This window comes from Chiloscyllium plagiosum, unplaced genomic scaffold (assembly GCF_037043375.1).
Source record: "Chiloscyllium plagiosum isolate Xiang-an unplaced genomic scaffold, Cpla_swu_hap1 HiC_scaffold_23, whole genome shotgun sequence".
NCBI lineage: Eukaryota > Metazoa > Chordata > Chondrichthyes > Orectolobiformes > Hemiscylliidae > Chiloscyllium > Chiloscyllium plagiosum.
The window spans coordinates 17868295-17885982 of NW_028270161.1; the positions used below are offsets into that span (position 1 = coordinate 17868295).

General features: G+C 43.0%; 2 protein-coding genes across 7 annotated transcripts in view; one reads left to right on the forward strand and one right to left on the reverse strand.

Annotated features, from left to right (window-relative positions):
- mest (mesoderm specific transcript) overlaps positions 1–8712 on the reverse strand; it is an 80878-nt gene extending 72166 nt beyond the window's left edge. For 2 of the 5 annotated variants that reach the window (XM_087999401.1, XM_087999397.1), the window contains exon 1: positions 1502–1522. The gene's annotated coding sequence lies outside the window, so the exon portion shown is untranslated. Of the gene's footprint in view, positions 1–1064; positions 1299–1501; positions 1582–8167 lie in introns of those variants that run through there. The other 3 variants (XM_087999400.1, XM_087999398.1, XM_087999399.1) reach the window with 3 other exon arrangements.
- Positions 8713–8879: 167 nt separating this feature from the next.
- Positions 8880–17688, forward strand: part of cep41 (centrosomal protein 41) — a 44687-nt gene continuing 35878 nt past the window's right edge. For both annotated transcript variants that reach the window (XM_043714022.2, XM_043714023.2), the window contains exons 1-2: positions 8880–9041; positions 11294–11357. In XM_043714022.2, coding sequence (XP_043569957.1) covers positions 9009–9041; positions 11294–11357 — 97 coding nt within the window. In that variant the 5' untranslated portion in view covers positions 8880–9008. The remainder of the gene's footprint in view (positions 9042–11293; positions 11358–17688) is intronic.

The window sequence follows — 17688 nt, forward strand, 5'->3', positions numbered from 1 at the left end:
GCCTGGTATGGAAGGTGTTATCTATGAAGAGAAGTTGAGTAGGTTAGGTTTATTTTCATTAGGAAAAAGAAGATTGAGGGGGGACCTGATTGAGGTTTACAAAACCATGAAGGGTATAGACAGGGTGGATAGAGATAAGCTTTTTCCCCAGGGTGAAGGATTCAATAACGAGAGGTCACGCTTTCATGGTGAGAGTGGAAAGTTTAAGGGGGATACATGCGGCAAGTACTTCACACAGAGGGTGGTGGACATTTAGAATGCGTTGCCAGCAAAGGTGATAGAAGCAGGCACGGTAGATTCATTTATGATGCGTCTGGACAGATGCATGAGTAGTTGGGGAGCAGAGGGATACAGATGCTTAGGAATTGACTGACAGGTTTAGACAGTACATTTGGATTGGCTCAGGCTTGGAGGGCCAAAGGACCTGCTCCTGGGCTGTAAATTTTCTTTCTTCTTTATGCAGTGCCATTAATTCAGAATGTCCCAAAGCAGTTCACAGTAGTGATATTCAACAAAATTTGACAAGCCACACTATGGATTTCTGTTCCAATGTAGACATCTTTAGCATGGGGGAGGCAGAGAGAAAGAATGCCACCCTCTAGGATTGCTCTGGAGTCCCCAGGAATTAAATATTAATCTACCAAGCATTGCTGCAAGGAACTGTGAAGAAATATCATAGAGGCATTAAAATCTGTGTTTTTTGCATTTTTTTCTACTCTTATTTATTATGAAAAATATTGCAAATTGGAAGGAGGCTGTTTGGGCAGGCTAATTCAGGCAACATCATATGACAAAACTCCAGGAATATCATTTGGACAGGTGCACAAATAAGAAAGGTTTATACGGATATGGGCGAAATACAGGCAAGTGTAACTAATTTAGTTTGAGAAACTTGGTCAACATGGATGAGTTGGACCAGGTCTGCTTCATGCTGTATAACTTTATGTCCAACCAGAATTAACAGCCACAAACAGGAAAGATAATAAAAACACATTATTTACATCAAATTGACATCGTTTTTTTTTAAAAAGAATTCTGATCTCACTAACATATCTTATACATACATCTAGTTCTGGAATACTGAACAAAGTCTGTATTTAGCATGATTTAATAATCTGAAATTGCCCCATCTTCATGGAAAAAAGACTGACAACAGTCCTGATGAAGGGCTTTTGCCCGAAACATCGATTTTACTGCTCTTCGGATGCTGCCTGAACTGCTGTGCTTTTCCAGCACCACTCTAATCCAGAATCTGGTTTCCAGCATCCGCAGTCATTGTTTTACAGAGTCTGTTCCTGTAAATTTGCACAAACATTTTCAAACAAGTTTGAGCAGCATCTGATCTAATCAAAATACTTTGTTTATTCTAAAATAAAATCTGAAGGGATTTAACTGTCACCTTTCAAGACCAAAAATGCTAAATGGGATCATTTGTACTTAAGGTGGGAAAATGTAGCATTGATCGCGAGAAACAAATGAGTAAGCTTCAATTACCACTTACCTACATACAGGTAAAGTTTCATAATCCCACAGCGCGCTGCACCTGAGGATGCAATTATTTCCGGGTCAGTGCCGTTATACTTGCTCCGCCCCTTTTACAATGGTTTATGACCTTCGGAGGATAGTATGTCTCCCACTACTGGTCAGGAGGGTAATCTGCAGCGCCAGATGACCAATACTTTACTGAGTTGGACCAGCCACTTGCTGCAGTGACAGATTCTATTGTTAAAAGACTCATGAGAAAGTGTTGCGTTGGCCCAAATTCATCAAATCAAAATCTCACCAAAAATGTATCTTCATTTTCTTTCAAAGAAGCACAACCATAACAAAATGCAAATATGAATGCAACAAAACTGAAATTGTTGGAGAAACTCAGCAAGTCTGGCATCATTTGTGGAGAGAGAAATGGGGTCAATGTTTCGCTTCCAATATGACTTCTTTGGAATTGAGAGGAGTTGGAAAAGTGTTAACTTTTATTTCAAAGGATGTTATTAAATTGCAACAGTGCAGAAAAGATTTATAAGGATGTTACAGGGCTAGAGGGATTGAGTTATATGAAGAGGCTTGATAGGCTGGAACTTTTTTCCCTGAAGTGTAGGAGGTTAAGGGGTGACTTCATAGAGGTTTATAAAACCATGAGAGGCATAGATAAGGTGAATATCCAAGGTCTTTTCCCTAGTGTATGGGGAGTCCAAACCTAGAGGGCATATGATTAAGATTGAAAGGGACCTGAGGGTGCTGTGTAAATGGAATGAACTGCCAGAGGAAGTGGTAGAGATAGGTGCAATTACAACACATAAATACATTTGGACAGGTACATGAATAGAAAAGATTTAGAGGGATATGGACCAAACGCAGAAAAATGGGACTAGTTTCGTTTGGGAAACTTTGTCGACATGGATGAGTTGGAACAAAGGGTCTGTTTCCATGCTGTATGACTCTATAAATCTATGACATTCGATCTGAAATGCTAACTGTGTTTCTCTCTACAGAGACGCTGCCAGATATAGTGAGTTTCTCCAGCATTTTTTAAATTTTAGGTATCAAGCATCCACAGTACTTTGCTTTTAAATATTAATGTGCTCCATAGGAATTGTCCACTAGAGGCCACTAGCTGCAGTGCTCATAGGTAGCAGGCCTCAAGATATGAATAATTTGGTGGACACTTCTCCAGGTCATTAGTGGCCAATGATAACTGTAGTTATGCATCACTGAGTTGCCAAGCTTCTGGCGAGTTTGTAATCAGCTCGGATCAGAAACCTGCAAATCAGAGGACTAAGAAATTTACGACTGCAATTTCTTGGGAGGTCTTGTAGTGGTAACATCCCTACTAATGAGTTAGAACAGCCTAGTTCAACTCTCATTTCTGGACAGGATGACCAAAGGGAAGGTGTGTTCATAACACAAAGTCATAGAGATGTACAGCACAGAAACAGACCCTTCAATCCAACTCATCCATGCTGACTAAATGAATCTAGACCGTCATCTCAGGTTGACGTCATGAGGATCAGTAAATCCTTCTATGCCAGTCTGTATGACGCGAAGCCGACCGACAGCGCGGCCTCCCAGTCGTTCCTGTCCTCTATCACGGAGGTCTTAGACGACAGAACACGCGAGAGGTTGGACCAGCCGCTATCTCTGGATGAGCTGACCAAGGCCCTCGAGTCCTTCGAAAAGAATAAAACTCCCGGAAGTGACGGCTTACCGGTCGAGCTCTACTCCGCTCTGTGGGACTTGATTGGCCAGGACCTGCTGGAGGTGTATGTCAGTATGCTTCAGGCAGGTACCATGAGTGAATCCATGAGGAAAGGCATCATCACCCTCATCTACAAGCGGAAGGGGGAGAGGGGGGAACTCAAAAATTGGAGACCAATCTCACTGTTGAATGCGGATTACAAAATTCTGTCAAAGGTAATCGCCAACCGGGTCAGGTCTGCTCTGGGGTCAGTGATTCACCCTGACCAAACATGTGCTGTACCAGGCAGGAAGATTGCTGAGAGTCTTGCACTCCTCAGGGATACGATCGCCTACGTGCAGGACAGAGGATTGGACACCTGCCTGATCAGCCTGGACCAGGAGAAAGCCTTTGACAGGATATCACACAGGTATATGAGAGATGTTCTCTCCAAAATGGGCTTTGGGGAGGGAATCTGCAATTGGATAGACTGCTCTACACCAACATTGTCAGTGCAGTCTCAATCAATGGGTGGGAATCAGATAGCTTCCCAGTCAGATCTGGAGTCAGGCAGGGCTGCCTTCTCTCTCCTGCCTTGTTTGTGTGCTGCATAGAGCCATTTGCCGAGTCCATCAGGAAGGATGCGAGCCTGAGAGGGGTGACTATTCCTGGCAGCGGGAAGAAGTTTTCCTCCAGAAGTTTTCCTCCTCTCTCTACAAGAATCTCAGGGAGTCTCTCCACGCTTCAGGCTCTCTGCCTTTATTCCTGATGAAGGGCTTTTGCCCGAAACGTCGATTTTGCCTGTCCTCGGATGCTGCCTGAATTGCTGTGCTCTTCCAGCACCACTGATCCAGAATCTGGTTTCCAGCATTTGCAGTCATTGTTTTTACCTCGTTGATTTTAACCCTACTGCGAATCCTCTTCAAGGCAGGCATCCTTGCAAGAAGTTTTCCTCCTCTCTCTACAAGAATCTCAGGGAGTCTCTCCACGCTTCAGGCTCTCTGCCTTTATTCCTGATGAAGGGCTTTTGCCCGAAACGTCGATTTTGCCTGTCCTCGGATGCTTCCTGAATTGCTGTGCTCTTCCTGCACCACTGATCCAGAATCTGGTTTCCAGCATCTGCAGTCATTGTTTTGACCTCGTTGATTTTAACCCTACTGCGAATCCTCTTGCAAGGATGCCTGCCTTGAAGAAGTTTTCCTCCTCTCTCTACAAGAATCTCAGGGAGTCTCTCCACGCTTCAGGCTCTCTGCCTTTATTCCTGATGAAGGGCTTTTGCCCGAAACGTCGATTTTGCCTGTCCTCGGATGCTGCCTGAATTGCTGTGCTCTTCCAGCACCACTGATCCAGAATCTGGTTTCCAGCATCTGCAGTCATTGTTTTGACCTCGTTGATTTTAATCCTACTGCGAATCCTCTTGCAAGGATGCCTGCCTTGAAGAAGTTTTCCTCCTCTCTCTACAAGAATCTCAGGGAGTCTCTCCACGCTTCAGGCTCTCTGCCTTTATTCCTGATGAAGGGCTTTTGCCCGAAACGTCGATTTTGCCTGTCCTCGGATGCTGCCTGAATTGCTGTGCTCTTCCAGCACCACTGACCCAGAAGCGGGGGCCTGTAGGTTAAGGCCTCCCTGTACATGGATGACATCGCCGTTTTCTGCTCGGATCCGCTATCCGTGCGCAGAATCATGTGCATATGTGACCAGTTCGAACGGGCCTCGGGGGCCAAGGTAAACCGAGGCAAGAGCGAGGCCATGCTCTTCGGGAACTGGGCCGACCAATCCTCGATCCCCTTCACCGTCAGGACCAACCACCTGAAGGTGCTGGGTATTTGGTTCGGGGGGGGTTGGGGCGTGCACCAAGTCTTGGGAGGAGCGTATCACCAAATTGAGGCAGAAACTGGGCAGATGGACGCTACGGTCGCTCTCCATCGCGGGAAAAAACCTGGTCATCAGGTGTGAGGCACTGTCATTGCTATTATATGTGGCACAGGTCTGGTCTTTCCCAGAACCTGTGCCGCTGCAGTCACCTGGGCCATCTTCCAGTTTATATGGAGGTCAAAGATGGACCGGGTCTGAAGGGACTCGATGTACAAAGATCTGGGCAACGGGGGAAAAAATACACCCAATGCCAATCTCACCCTGATGGCCATCTTTGTGTGTGGCTGCATCAAGCTGTGCGTGGATCCCCAGTACGCAAACACCAAGTGTCACTACGTACTGAGGTTCTACCTGTCCCCAGTGTTGCGAAGGATGGGCCTGGCCTCGCTACCGCAGAACGTTCCGAGTAGTTGGACGTTCCGCATCACCTGTCCTTCATGGAGAAGTTTATGAAGAAAAACACCTTTGACCACAATCCATCAGGAAGTGGCCAGCAGGTAGTGTCCTTGAGACCCTTCAGGAAAAGGAGAGGGCGGATCCTATCAAGCGGTTCCCTGAGCAGACTGTCAAAGCCATTTGGCAGAATGCCTCATCGCCAGATCTTTCCAACAAGCACCAAGACATGGCTTGGCTGGTGGCGAGAAGGGCTCTGCCTGTGAGATCCTTTATGCACGCCCGGACTCTCAGCCGCACTGCACGCTGCCCTCGAAGCGGCTGCCGGGGGGGGGGGGGGGAACGAGACTGTCACACACCTCCTTCTGGAATGTGCCTGCGCAGAAGAAGTCTGGAGAGGAATGCAGTGGTGTTTGTCGAGGTTCGTCCCGAGCAGCGCCGTGATGCGGGACTCCGTACTCTACGGTCTGTTCCCCAGGACGCACACCGAGACGAACATCAACTGTGCCCGGAGGATCATCAACTCGGCGAAGGACACTCTCTGGGCGGTCCGAAACCTGTTGATCTTCCAGCTGAAGGAGTTGACCCTGACTGAGTGTTGCAGACTGGCACATTCCAAGGTCCAGGACTACATGTTGAGGGACACGCTGAAGCTTGGGGCAGCTGCCGCCAAGGTGCGGTGGGGAAAGACCACCGTGTAACGTCTGCCTGCCTAAAGAAGAACAGGGGGCCCACGCAGTCATTTGGGCTCTGCTGACACCTAAGCTAAAAATGTAATCATACAGACCTGTAAATAGGAATGATTACTCTGTTTCGGTCTGCAAAGAAATAGAATGTTTACACATGTATGGCATGTCCAACTGTACAGACCATCAAATTATTTTATGAATAAAGTATATTTTTGAAATAATAAAAATCTAGTCCCATTTTCCAGCATTTGGCCCACATCCCACAGAACCCTTCCTATTCATATACCCATCCAGGTGTCTCTTAAATGTCATAATTGCACCAGCCTCCACTACTTCCTCTGGCAACTCATTCAATTCATGCACCACCCACTGTGTGAAATAATTGTCCCTTAGGTCTCTTTTAAATCTTTCCCCTCTGACATTAAACCTATGCCCTCTAGTTTTGGACTCTCCACCCTACAGAAAAGACCTTGTCTATTTACCCTATCCATGCACCTCATGATTCTACAAACCTCTGGAAGGTCACTCCTCAGCCTTCGATGCTCCAGGGAAAATAGCCCCATCCTATTCAGCATCTCCCTATAGTTCAAACCCTCCAACCCTGGCAACATCCTTGTAAATCTTTTCTGAAACTCTTTCAAGTTTCACAACATACATCCTACAGCAGGGAGACCTGAATTGCACACAGTATTCCAAAAGTGGCCTAACCAATGTCTTGTATAGCTGCAACAAGACCTCCTAACTCCTATACCTAATGCACTGAACAGTAAGGGAACGCATACCAAACACCTTCTTCACTATCCTATCTACCCGAGACTCCACTTTCAAGGAACTATGAAGGTACTGTACTCTAAGGTCTCTTCCAACTCAGCAACATTCCCAAAGACCTTACCATTAATTGTATAATGATTTGCCTTTCCAAAATGCAACACATCACATTTCTCTAAATTAAACTCCATCTGCCACTCCTCATCCCTTTGGTCCATCTGGTCAAGATCCCATTGTACTCTCAGGTAACCTTCTTCGGTTCCACTACACCTCCAATTTTGGTGTCATCTGCAAACTTACTAACCATACCAGCTATGTTCATATCCAAAACATGGCCAAACAGTTTAAGCATTAATTTGCCAATCCTCAAATAGCTGATGACAAGAGAGAGAGAAACACCTGGTCAGCAATGCAACAGATAGAAAATTCAAGCCGCTAGCATCACTATACATAACTATGGACAAATCCAGCATATAGAAACATGAATAGTGTCCTGTTGACTCCATCAGCTGGGCAGTTGGGGTGAATGAGATTGCTCTCAATAACAGTGAGCTCCAGGGTGGCTCGGGGATGCAAAGTGGCAAGGTGTAAAAAGCTTGAGAACAACACATAGTAGAAAATAAATCAAGGCAATGTTTCATGGAAGCTCAATCTGCTAGATACAATGAGATAAATATATATTTGTTGCACATAAAAGTGATGAAAATCCAATATGTTAAAAATTGAAATTAAGGTGGCACAGTGTTTAGCACTGATACCTCACAGCGCTAGGGACCATGGTCTGATTCCAGCCTTAGGTGACTGCCTGTGTGGAGTTTGCACGTTCTCCCTGTTTATTTATTTTGGGTACTCTGGTTTCCTCCCACAGTCCAAAGGTGTGCAAGTTAGGTCGATTGGCCATGCTAAATTGCCCTGTAGAGTCCAGGGATGTGAAGGCTGGTAAATATCCTACCCCCATGGTAAATATGGGGGTAGGGTGGGATTCTCTTCAGAGGGTCAGTACAGAATCAATGGACTTAATGGCCTCTATCTGCACTGTTGGAATTGTATGAAATCATTGTTATATTATTCATAAATAAATAATTGTTATGAGAATGTACATCCAGAGTTTCACATTTTATTGCTGCACTGCAGTGCCCAGGAATTGTCAGTCGACCTATTACATGGAGCACAGCAAAAAGGATACATGAAGTTACAACATTTTAATTCGACAATTGTGAACAAGTCATAACATTAAGCTTTAAAAGTTCAGAGTTAAAAAAGTTACCTCAGTCGATAAAACTAAGTAAACCAATCACGCATGTGGAAGGGTCCAGAACTAGCAAGTAATGTTAAATCCTATTAGGTAGTGTAGATTCATTGACTGATACAGCAGAGAAAACGAAAATTCCACCCGTTAAGCCTTTGCAGTTCTTGGAAGAACCATCCAATTATTGCATTCCCCTACTTTTTACAATTAACCCTGTATTTTCACATTTGTTTGTCCAGGTCCCGTTTATTGAAAATTATTAAATCTGTTTCCATCTCCTCTTCCAGACTTTGCATTTCAAACTATAACAAGCTGTGGCAGAAAACTCATGAGCCTCCTTTGGGTTTTATTTTGCTGATTATTATAAATCTTTGTCCGGAATTGGCGGCATAGCTCTTTTGAGACTTTCATGGAATCGTAACTTGCAAGTCCCGACTTTATTTCTGTGGGGGAAGCCATGCAGCAACTTATTTTTCCCTCATAATATAAATTTTTAAAAAAGAAAATAAAATAGCTTTGGATGATATGAAAGTATAGGCGACCACCTTTCTTGAAAACATTATTTCTCCGCTAGTTTATTGAGTCAGGGTTTCCCTTCCCCCTGGGATCCAGCAGCATCCCGCGCGTTGCCCCAGCAACCACCTCCCTCACTGGTAACGGCACCTTGGAATAAACTATCTTCTCATTGGTCCTTTTCAAACGCAGCAGCGAATCAGAGCGATGTTTAAATGTCAGTGGCGGTTATTGCCGCTGGGTTCGTCAGGGCTTTAAATGAATTTATTTAATTAATAATTTAATTAATATATTTATTGTTTGGTTGTTCGGTCCGTCGAAGAAGCCGGAGGCTGAGGGTTAAGCGATGTCAGTGAAGAGTTCGATTGGGAATCCTGAGGTGTGCGGAAAGGCTTGAACTCTGTCAGGGGAGGGGATGAGATGGAAGAGAAGGAAAGGAGGGCATACGGCTATTCGACTGTGTAGGCCTCACAGTTTGGCTGACCCCTGTCTCCCACCAATACCTACTCCCGAGCCCCTTGTCTTGATGAGCCTGCCCCTTCATACCCTCGCCATTCTCCTGTGTCCTCGGCCACTCCTGTAATGACCTGCCCTGAACACTCCCTCTTGCACGTTGTGCCCATAGTCGTGAAAGTCAGAGGTTTGCAGCAAAAAACTAAAGGCCCTTTAGCCAATTGAGTCTGTGCTGATCAAAAAGAGCCAACCAACTACTAAGTTTTACAGCGCTTGGCCTTGTGCTAGTGTACATCCAATTTTTTCGTCAATGTTATAAGGGTTTCGGCCTCGACCAGTTTTACAGTCTGAGTTCCAGATTCCATCACCCTCTGGATGGGGAAAAAAAAATTTTCCTTCTCAGGCGACATGGAGTTTGCATGTTGTCCCAGTGTCTGAGTGGGTTTTCTTTGGGTGCTCTGGTTTCTTCCCACAGGAGAAAGTGAGGACTGCAGATGCTGGAGACAGAGTTGAAAAATGTGGTGCTGGAAAAACACAACAGGCCAGGCAGCATCCGAGGAGCAGGAGAATCGACGTTTCGGGCATAAACCCTTCTTCCTGAAGGCTAGTGTGCCAAAAGCTGCCTTTGCTGCCCTGTCTACCTGTGACTCCACGTTCAGAGAACCGTGCATCTGAACTCCAAGGTCCCTTTGTTCTACTACACTCCTTAAGGCCCTACCATTCACCATGAACTCCCACCTTGATTTGATTTTACAAAATGCGAGACTTCACACTTAACTATATTAAACTCCATTTGCTATTTCTAGGCCCACTTCCCCAGCTGATCTAGGTCCTGCTGAAATTTCTGATAACCATCCTCACTGTCCACGATACCTTCTATTTTAGTGTTCCCTGTAAACTTACTAATCATGCCTTGTACATTCCCATCCAAATCATTGATACAGATAACAAACAGCAATGGACCCAGCATCGATCCCTGAGGTACTCCACTAGTCACAGACTTCCAGTTCGACAAGCATCCTTCCATTATTAGCCTCTGCTTCCTACCATCAAGTCAATTGTGTATCCAGGTTGCCAGCTCCCCCTGGATTCCATGTGTTCTAATGTTCCAGAGCAGCCTCCCAGGTGGAACCTTCTCAAAGGCCTTACTGAAATTCATACGGACTATATCTACCTCCCTGCCCTCATCAACTTTCCTGGTCACTTCATCGAAGAGCTCTAACAAATTTGTAAGGCATGATCTCCATGCACAAAGCCTCGCTGACTATTTATAACCAAACCCTGTCTTTCCAAATGGATATGTAACTTATCCCACAGAATCTTCTCAACTTACCTACTACAGATGTAAGGCTTGCTGATCTATAGTTCCCAGGTTTTTCTTTGCAGCTGTTCTTGAATAAGGGCACAACATTTGCTACCCTCCAGTCTTCCAGGACCTCGCCTATGGCCAACAATGATGTAAAGATATCAGCTAGGGACCCTTCAATTCCTTCTTGAGCCTTTTGTTTGTATTCTTGGATATATCTGATCAGGACCAGGAGATTTATCCACCTTCATACATTCTAATATATCCAACTGTGATATGGACTACCCCAAAGATATTGCCACTAATAACCCCAAGTTGTCTTGTCTTTCTCCACAGTAAACACAGAGGAGAAATATTCATTGAGGACTCGCCCATCTCCTGTGGTTGTACACATATGTATCTATTTTCATTCTTAAGGGGTCCTATTCTCTCTCTAGTTATTCTTTTTCCTTTAATATACTTAAAGAATCTCTTTGGATTCATTCCAGACATCTCAGCCAAGGCTATCTCATGCCCCCTTTCAACCCTCCTGATTTCCTTCTTCAGTAAGCTCCTGTATGTCCTATGTACACCCAGGGATTCTCTTGATCTCAGCTGCCTGTACCTGAGCCATACTTTTTTTTTCTGGTCAAAATCTCAATATCTCTTGTCATCCAGGGTTCCATATTCCTCTCAACCTTGCCTTTCACCCTCAGAGGAACATATACACCTTGAACTCTAGCTGCCTCACTTTTAAAGGCCTCCCATTTGCCAGACCTCCCATTGCCTGCCACCAAACTACCCCAATTTAGACTAGTTTTGTCCCTCTCCATAACTATATTAAAATAAATAGAACCAGTAGTAACTATTTTTGTCATCTTTTTTCTCCATAGTTTCTGAAGAAAAGAGTTGTACCAAATCCAAAATATCATTATGTTCGAGCACGAATTGATACTGGTAAGTGGATTAAATAATTGCCATGATTTGTCAACTCCAGTTGAGACATCAAAATATTCTGGGGACATTGGAAAAAAAAAATCCAGATAACCTTGTTAGGATGTGCAATATTTTATGAACAATAATCCATGAAACATTTAAAAGAATTGAGGGATCTTTTAAGAAAATCACTAAATGGCATAGAGAAAGCAGAGAAATGAAATTAGAATGGACAGCTCTGCACTGACAGAGGCATGATGAACTAAATTTTTTTGGTCCAGAAATTGCCATGCTTGTAACCAAAAGGGAATGGAAAAAGCATGTTCGATGATGGTGGTGCAATATTCAAACGGCATTGATACACTAGCTAATTTTATGAGTTGATCATTCCGGATTGTTTCTGAGACCCACTGCAGCCTTGACATAACATTTTTGATGAAGGTGAGATGTGAGGGAGCATTTCTTTCCCAAAGGTTTGTTTTCCTTATCTATCTTGGCCAATTAATGGAATGTGTAGATGAACTAAATGTATATCATGTTAAGTCATGAACCATCTGATTTAAAATGCAGTGTTACTGGATTTTACTTCACTGCTGATTATAAAGGAATAACATATTCTGCATAAACTGCCTAATCATGGAAAATCTGAGAGTATCATAAGTGGGAATCGCAATCATGCAAATCACAGCTAATGTGACCCAACTGGTAGCATTCTTGTCTCTGGGCTAGCTACATATGGATTTTAGAAGGAGGTTTCAGGAAAGTTTGAGTGGAGGAACATTTCAGTCTCTGGCATGTGAAGCCTAATCTTTCCTAAACATTCCTGCTCCTTCCGGTGCTATTAAAAAACCTGAAAATCTCAAGCTTTTCCTCTCCTCTGATTTTGTTCAGCTTGGTATGAACTATGCTGTAGCTTCTATACTCAAACCAGATCTGAAATTGTAGTTGGAGAGCAATTACACCCAATCTCCATAATTCAGGAAAAGCCCTGCTAGCTTAGGGTAACCTGGTTTCCATTGAGTAGTTAGGATTCATGTTGGTTTTCATTAAGTAACAAACATGTGAACTTGCTGTTTCGGCCAGGACATAAAATGGGTGTGATCTAATTGACAGGCCATTGAAGTCAGTGGAAAGGCAATTAGGCTGATATATACAATAAGCAGCTGATCACATATCACCAATTTTGGGCTGCATCATCATATTCAATTTCAACCTTGTATTTAGACTCGAATTGTATAGGCTACTGGTGAGGTATTTTTTATGTTCCGCTTTAACAACTCCACTTTTCGTCCTGATGTTCTAGATTAGGAGGGAGTTCATTGATGGTTGATTGGAATAATGTGAATTTACTTTTGAATTTAGCTTGTATTCCTTAAAAAATATTAAAGAATAATCAGATTTCAGTGTTCAAAATAAGGAAAAAATATTGATAGAACTTTGACTTCCAGGATACATAAAAATTAATCTGATTAAAAGCAATTGCTGAAATAAAAATCAAACAAATAGTAGAAAGAATATGGAACACACTGTTCCTGGAAGTTTCATGCGCAAAGTCAATTGATGAACTTAAAATGCAGATGGAAAGTTACCTGGGAAAGTCCAGTATTAAAATTATGTAGTGAGGGGAGGAAATCAGAATTTGGACATATTTTTTATTCAACTTGTCAGAACTGTTATTATACACTTGTGATTCCAGGTCTACTAGTTCAAAACTAAAGAATTTAGACATAGAGCTACTAGCTAAATGGGTATCAGGTTTGACTCGATTGCCCTACTCCTGTTTTTTGTGTAACAATTATTTTTAGTAATACCACTTTAAGGTGCATGAATGCAGCAGATGCGTAATAACAATGTAACAGAAATGCTCAAAATCTTTATCAGTCTTAACTCAATCCTAGCATTCTGTCCTTTTGGGACAAGAAGTTATGGATCAATTTCTATTCCAGGGAGATGACGGTGTAGTCTAGGCTGTGATCTCAGTGCAGTATGAATGGAGTGCAACACTTTAGGAAATGGCTTCTTTTGAGTGATGTGTTTAAACCAAAGCCATACGTCCGCTGAGGTAAATGCAAGGAATCTCATGGCATGGTTTGGGAAAGACTAGATAAATTCTTCTGGTGTCCTGGATAATATTTAGGAACAGAAGTACTCTATTTAGCCCCTCCTCCCTGTTCTACCATTCAATTCGACCATTTTTCATAACTACATATACTTTGCTCCATATCCTCAATGCCTTTAGATAACAAAAAAAAACAAATAACATTTTCTTATCAATCTCTGATTAAAATGAATAATTAAACCAGCTGTTCATTGGGTACCCATTCTTTTTGAATACACTGTATAGGTGATTTTCCTCTGCTCTGCGTAGTTCCTCTCTGCTGCAGTGTGTGATGGCTCATTGAAATTTCCCTAGCTGCCCTTGAGAAGGTGATGGTGAGCTGTTTTCTTGAACCTCTGCAGTCCACCTAATGTGGGTTGACATACAATGCCATTAGGGAGGGAATTCCAGGATTTTGACCCAGCGGCCGTGAAGAAACAGCAACATATTTCCAAGTCAGGATTGTTAGTGGCTTGGAAGTGGTGGGGGGAGGGGGTTAGTTGAAGGTGGTGGTGTTCCCATATATCTGCTGCCCTTGTCCTTCTAGATGGGAGTGGGCGTGGATTTGGAAGGTGCTGTCTGAGGAACTTTGGTGAATTTCTACAGTGCAACTTGTTTTCCTGTGCTGTTCTCATATCCTTGTTGTCATAACTACCGAGAAATCAATGTACTGCTGTCTTGTACTATCAATGAATGAACATCCACAGCCCTCTAGCACATTCAATTTCAAACATCACTACCTCCTCATCTCAGTCCTAAATGGCTTGTCTCTTATTTTGGATGGTGTTTGATTGATTTGGATATTTGGATCTGCTGCTACTGAGCATCAGTGGTGGATGGAGTAGATGCTGGTGGATGTGGTGCCAATCATGTGGGCTGCTTTGTCCTTGATGATGTCAATCTTCTTGAGTGTTGTTACGGCTGCACTTATCTAGACAAGTGGGGAGTTTTCCTTCCCACTATAAGATTTGTGCCTTAGATGGTGGACAAGCTTTGGGGAGTCAGGAGGTAAGTTACTCGCACAGTATTCTTCGCCTCTGACCTGCTGTTGAAGCCACTGCATTTATGTGGAGAGTCCAATTGAGTTTCTAACCAATGATAATTCCCAGGATGTTGATAGTGGGGGATTCAGTGAATGTCAAGGGATGTTAGCTAGATTCTCTTGTTGATCGTCATAGATTAGCATTTGTGTGGTGTCATTGTTACTTGCCACTTGTCAGCCCAAGCCTGGATGTTGTCAAGATTTTGTTGCATTTGGACATTGATTGCTTCAGTATCTGAGGAGTCGTGAATGGTGCTGAACATTGTGCTATCATCAGCGAACATCCCCAATTCTGACCTTATGATGGAGGGAAGGTTATTAATGAAGCAACTGAAGATGGTTCAACCATCTTCAGTTGGAGCTGCGATAACTGACCTCCAACAACCATGACCATCTTCCTATATGTCAGGTATGACTCTAACCACCAGCACATTTTCCCCCTGATACCCATTGATTCCAGTTTTGCCAGGGCTCTGGGATGCCACACTTGGTCGAATGTAGCCTTGATGTCAAAGGCTGTCGCTCTCACCACACCTCTGGAATTCAGATCTTTTGTCCGTGTTTGAGCCAAGGCTGTAATGAAGTCAGGAGCTGAGTGGCCCTGGTGGAATCTAAACTGGGCATTGCTGAGCAGGTGTTGTTTGATAGCATTGTTGATGACACCTTCCATTATTTTATGATTGACAGTAGACCGATTGGGCGGCAATTGGCCAGATTGGATTTGACCTGCATTTTATGTATTGGACATACTTGGGCAATGTTCCACATTATCGGGTAGATGGCAGTGTTGTAACTGTAGTGGAACAGCTTGGCTAGGGGAGCGACAAGTTCTGGAACACAAGTCTTCATTAGTATTGTTGGAATGTTGTCAGGGCCCTTAGCCTTTGCAGTATCCAGTGCCTCTAACCATTTCTTGATATTACATGGAGCGAATAGAATTGGCTGAAGACTGGTATACGTAATGCTGGGGGCCAGTGGAGGATGCCAAGATGGATCATCCACTCAGCACTTCTGGCTGAAGATTACTGCGAAAGCTTCAGCCTTATCTTTTGCACCTCTTGGGCTCTTCTATCATTTGAGGATGGGGTTATTTGTGGTGCCTCCTCCTCCAGTGTGTTGTTTAATCATCCATCACCATTGTTGCTGCTCAATGGAGAGATTTTGAATCTGCCATTATGGCTTGAGAAAAATGGAAAATCCTGTCTGGATATTGAGAATCAGATTTTATCATTCTCATGATATTTTCCAACATTGCACTTCCTCACTCCACTCCACTCCAGGACGGGAAAATTCCACCTTTCAGTTCATTGAAATAATGCTAAGTACTAGGAATAAATAGCACAGAAGCATGTCATTGTCCCCATGCTAACTGTTCTGTTAAGTTGCCCAATTCATCTTTGGTCTGCCCCTATAACCTGTAAATTTTTACCCTTCAAGTATTTATTCAATTCCAATGTTGCAACTGAGTTTGCTTCCACCATTCTTTCAGGCAATGTGTTCCCAACTTGCTTTGGAAGCATGTGTGTTTCTTTATGTTGATTCTAATTTTATAAACATCACTTTAAACCTGTGTCTTATGGTTATTGATACCTAAATCAAATCACCTCTATCAAATCTCCTAGAATAGTCTTCTCCATGGAGACTGTCTGAGCTTCTCGGTCTTCCCACATAACTGAAGTTCCACATTCCTGACATAATGCAGAAAATATTTCCTAGAATTTTCATTACCAACATCTTGTGATCCTCCTTAAATTCAATCATCAGAATTGGGCACAAAACTCGTGAAGATTAAATATCAGCTGATCATAAAGGTTTAGCATATCCTCTTTACTTTTGTACTTTCTGCTTTTTTTAAAGCAAACATAAGGATCCATACGTTTCTGTCTATACTAGCCTTCCATACTTGTTTTGCCACCTTTTAAACATTTGTCTGCATAAACCCAAAGCTCTCCTCTTACTTCTTGCCAAAAAGTATTACTCGACACTTCATTTCTCTACATTAAATTTAATCTGCAAGATGTCTGTCTATCTCCATACAGTTTTCCTGAAGACTGTTACTGTCCTCCTTACTCTTTACCAACTGTATTTCCAAAATTCCTGTAATCTCCAAATTTTGAAAGTGTTCCAAGTATCCAAATTAACTGAACACCATCCCAAAATAAGAGACAAGCCATTTAGGACTGAGATGAGGAAGAATTTCTTCACTTGGTAGTGAATGTTTGAAATTGAATGTGCTGGAGGGTTGTGGATGTTCATTCATTTGAAGTACAAGACAGTAGTAGATTGATTTCTGGGTAGTTATAACACCAAGGATATGAGATTAGCACAGGAAAACAGGATCAAGGTAGATGACGAACCATGATCTAGATTGGTCGAAAAGGCTCAAGGGACTGAAAGTTTTACTGTTGTTCCTTGCTTCTGTTGAAAAGAATAGTGGTTCTATTACTGTCACCTGGGCAACCCCATTATATACTTCAGCTGGTCTTGCAGCATCTGCGAAGAGAAATCAGAGTTAATGTTTCGGGTGCAGTGACCCTCCCTCAGAACACTTGAGGAAGTGTTCTGAGGAAGGTTCACTGGACCCAAAACTTTAACTCTGATTTCTCTCCACAGGTGCTGCCAGATCTGCTGAGCTTTTCCAGTATGATTATCATCTTTATTTTGTCTAATATTGCAATTAACTTTTATTCCTACATTGACAACATTCTCTTGTAGTGAAGACAAGTGCAAAGTACTCATTTTGTTCATTTTGTATATTTTCTTTAACTTCATACACTTATTGTCCTTTTGGTTCCTAATTGACCCCTCTCTTCCTTTGACGATGTTTTCGCTATTAATATATTTATGAAAGACATTTGTGTTTCCTTTTATGTCAGCTGCTAGTCGGACCATAGACCACAAGGAATTCGAATAGGTCATTTAGCCCTTTTGATCCTGCTGCGCCATTCAACAGGGTCATGGCTGATCTGACAGTCCACATGTTCACTTTCCAGACAGTCCTTCAAATCCTTGGATTCTCCTGCTGATCAAGAATCTATATACCTCAGCCTTAAGTATACACAAGGATTCTGCCCCCACAGCTCTGTGGCAATGAGTTCCAAAGACTCTCAACCCTCTAAGAGAATGAATTCCTCCTCCTCTGCGTTTCTGTGTACTTTGATATTTAGCTTAGTTCTGTGCGATATTGCAAACCTTACATGTGACACAAGTAA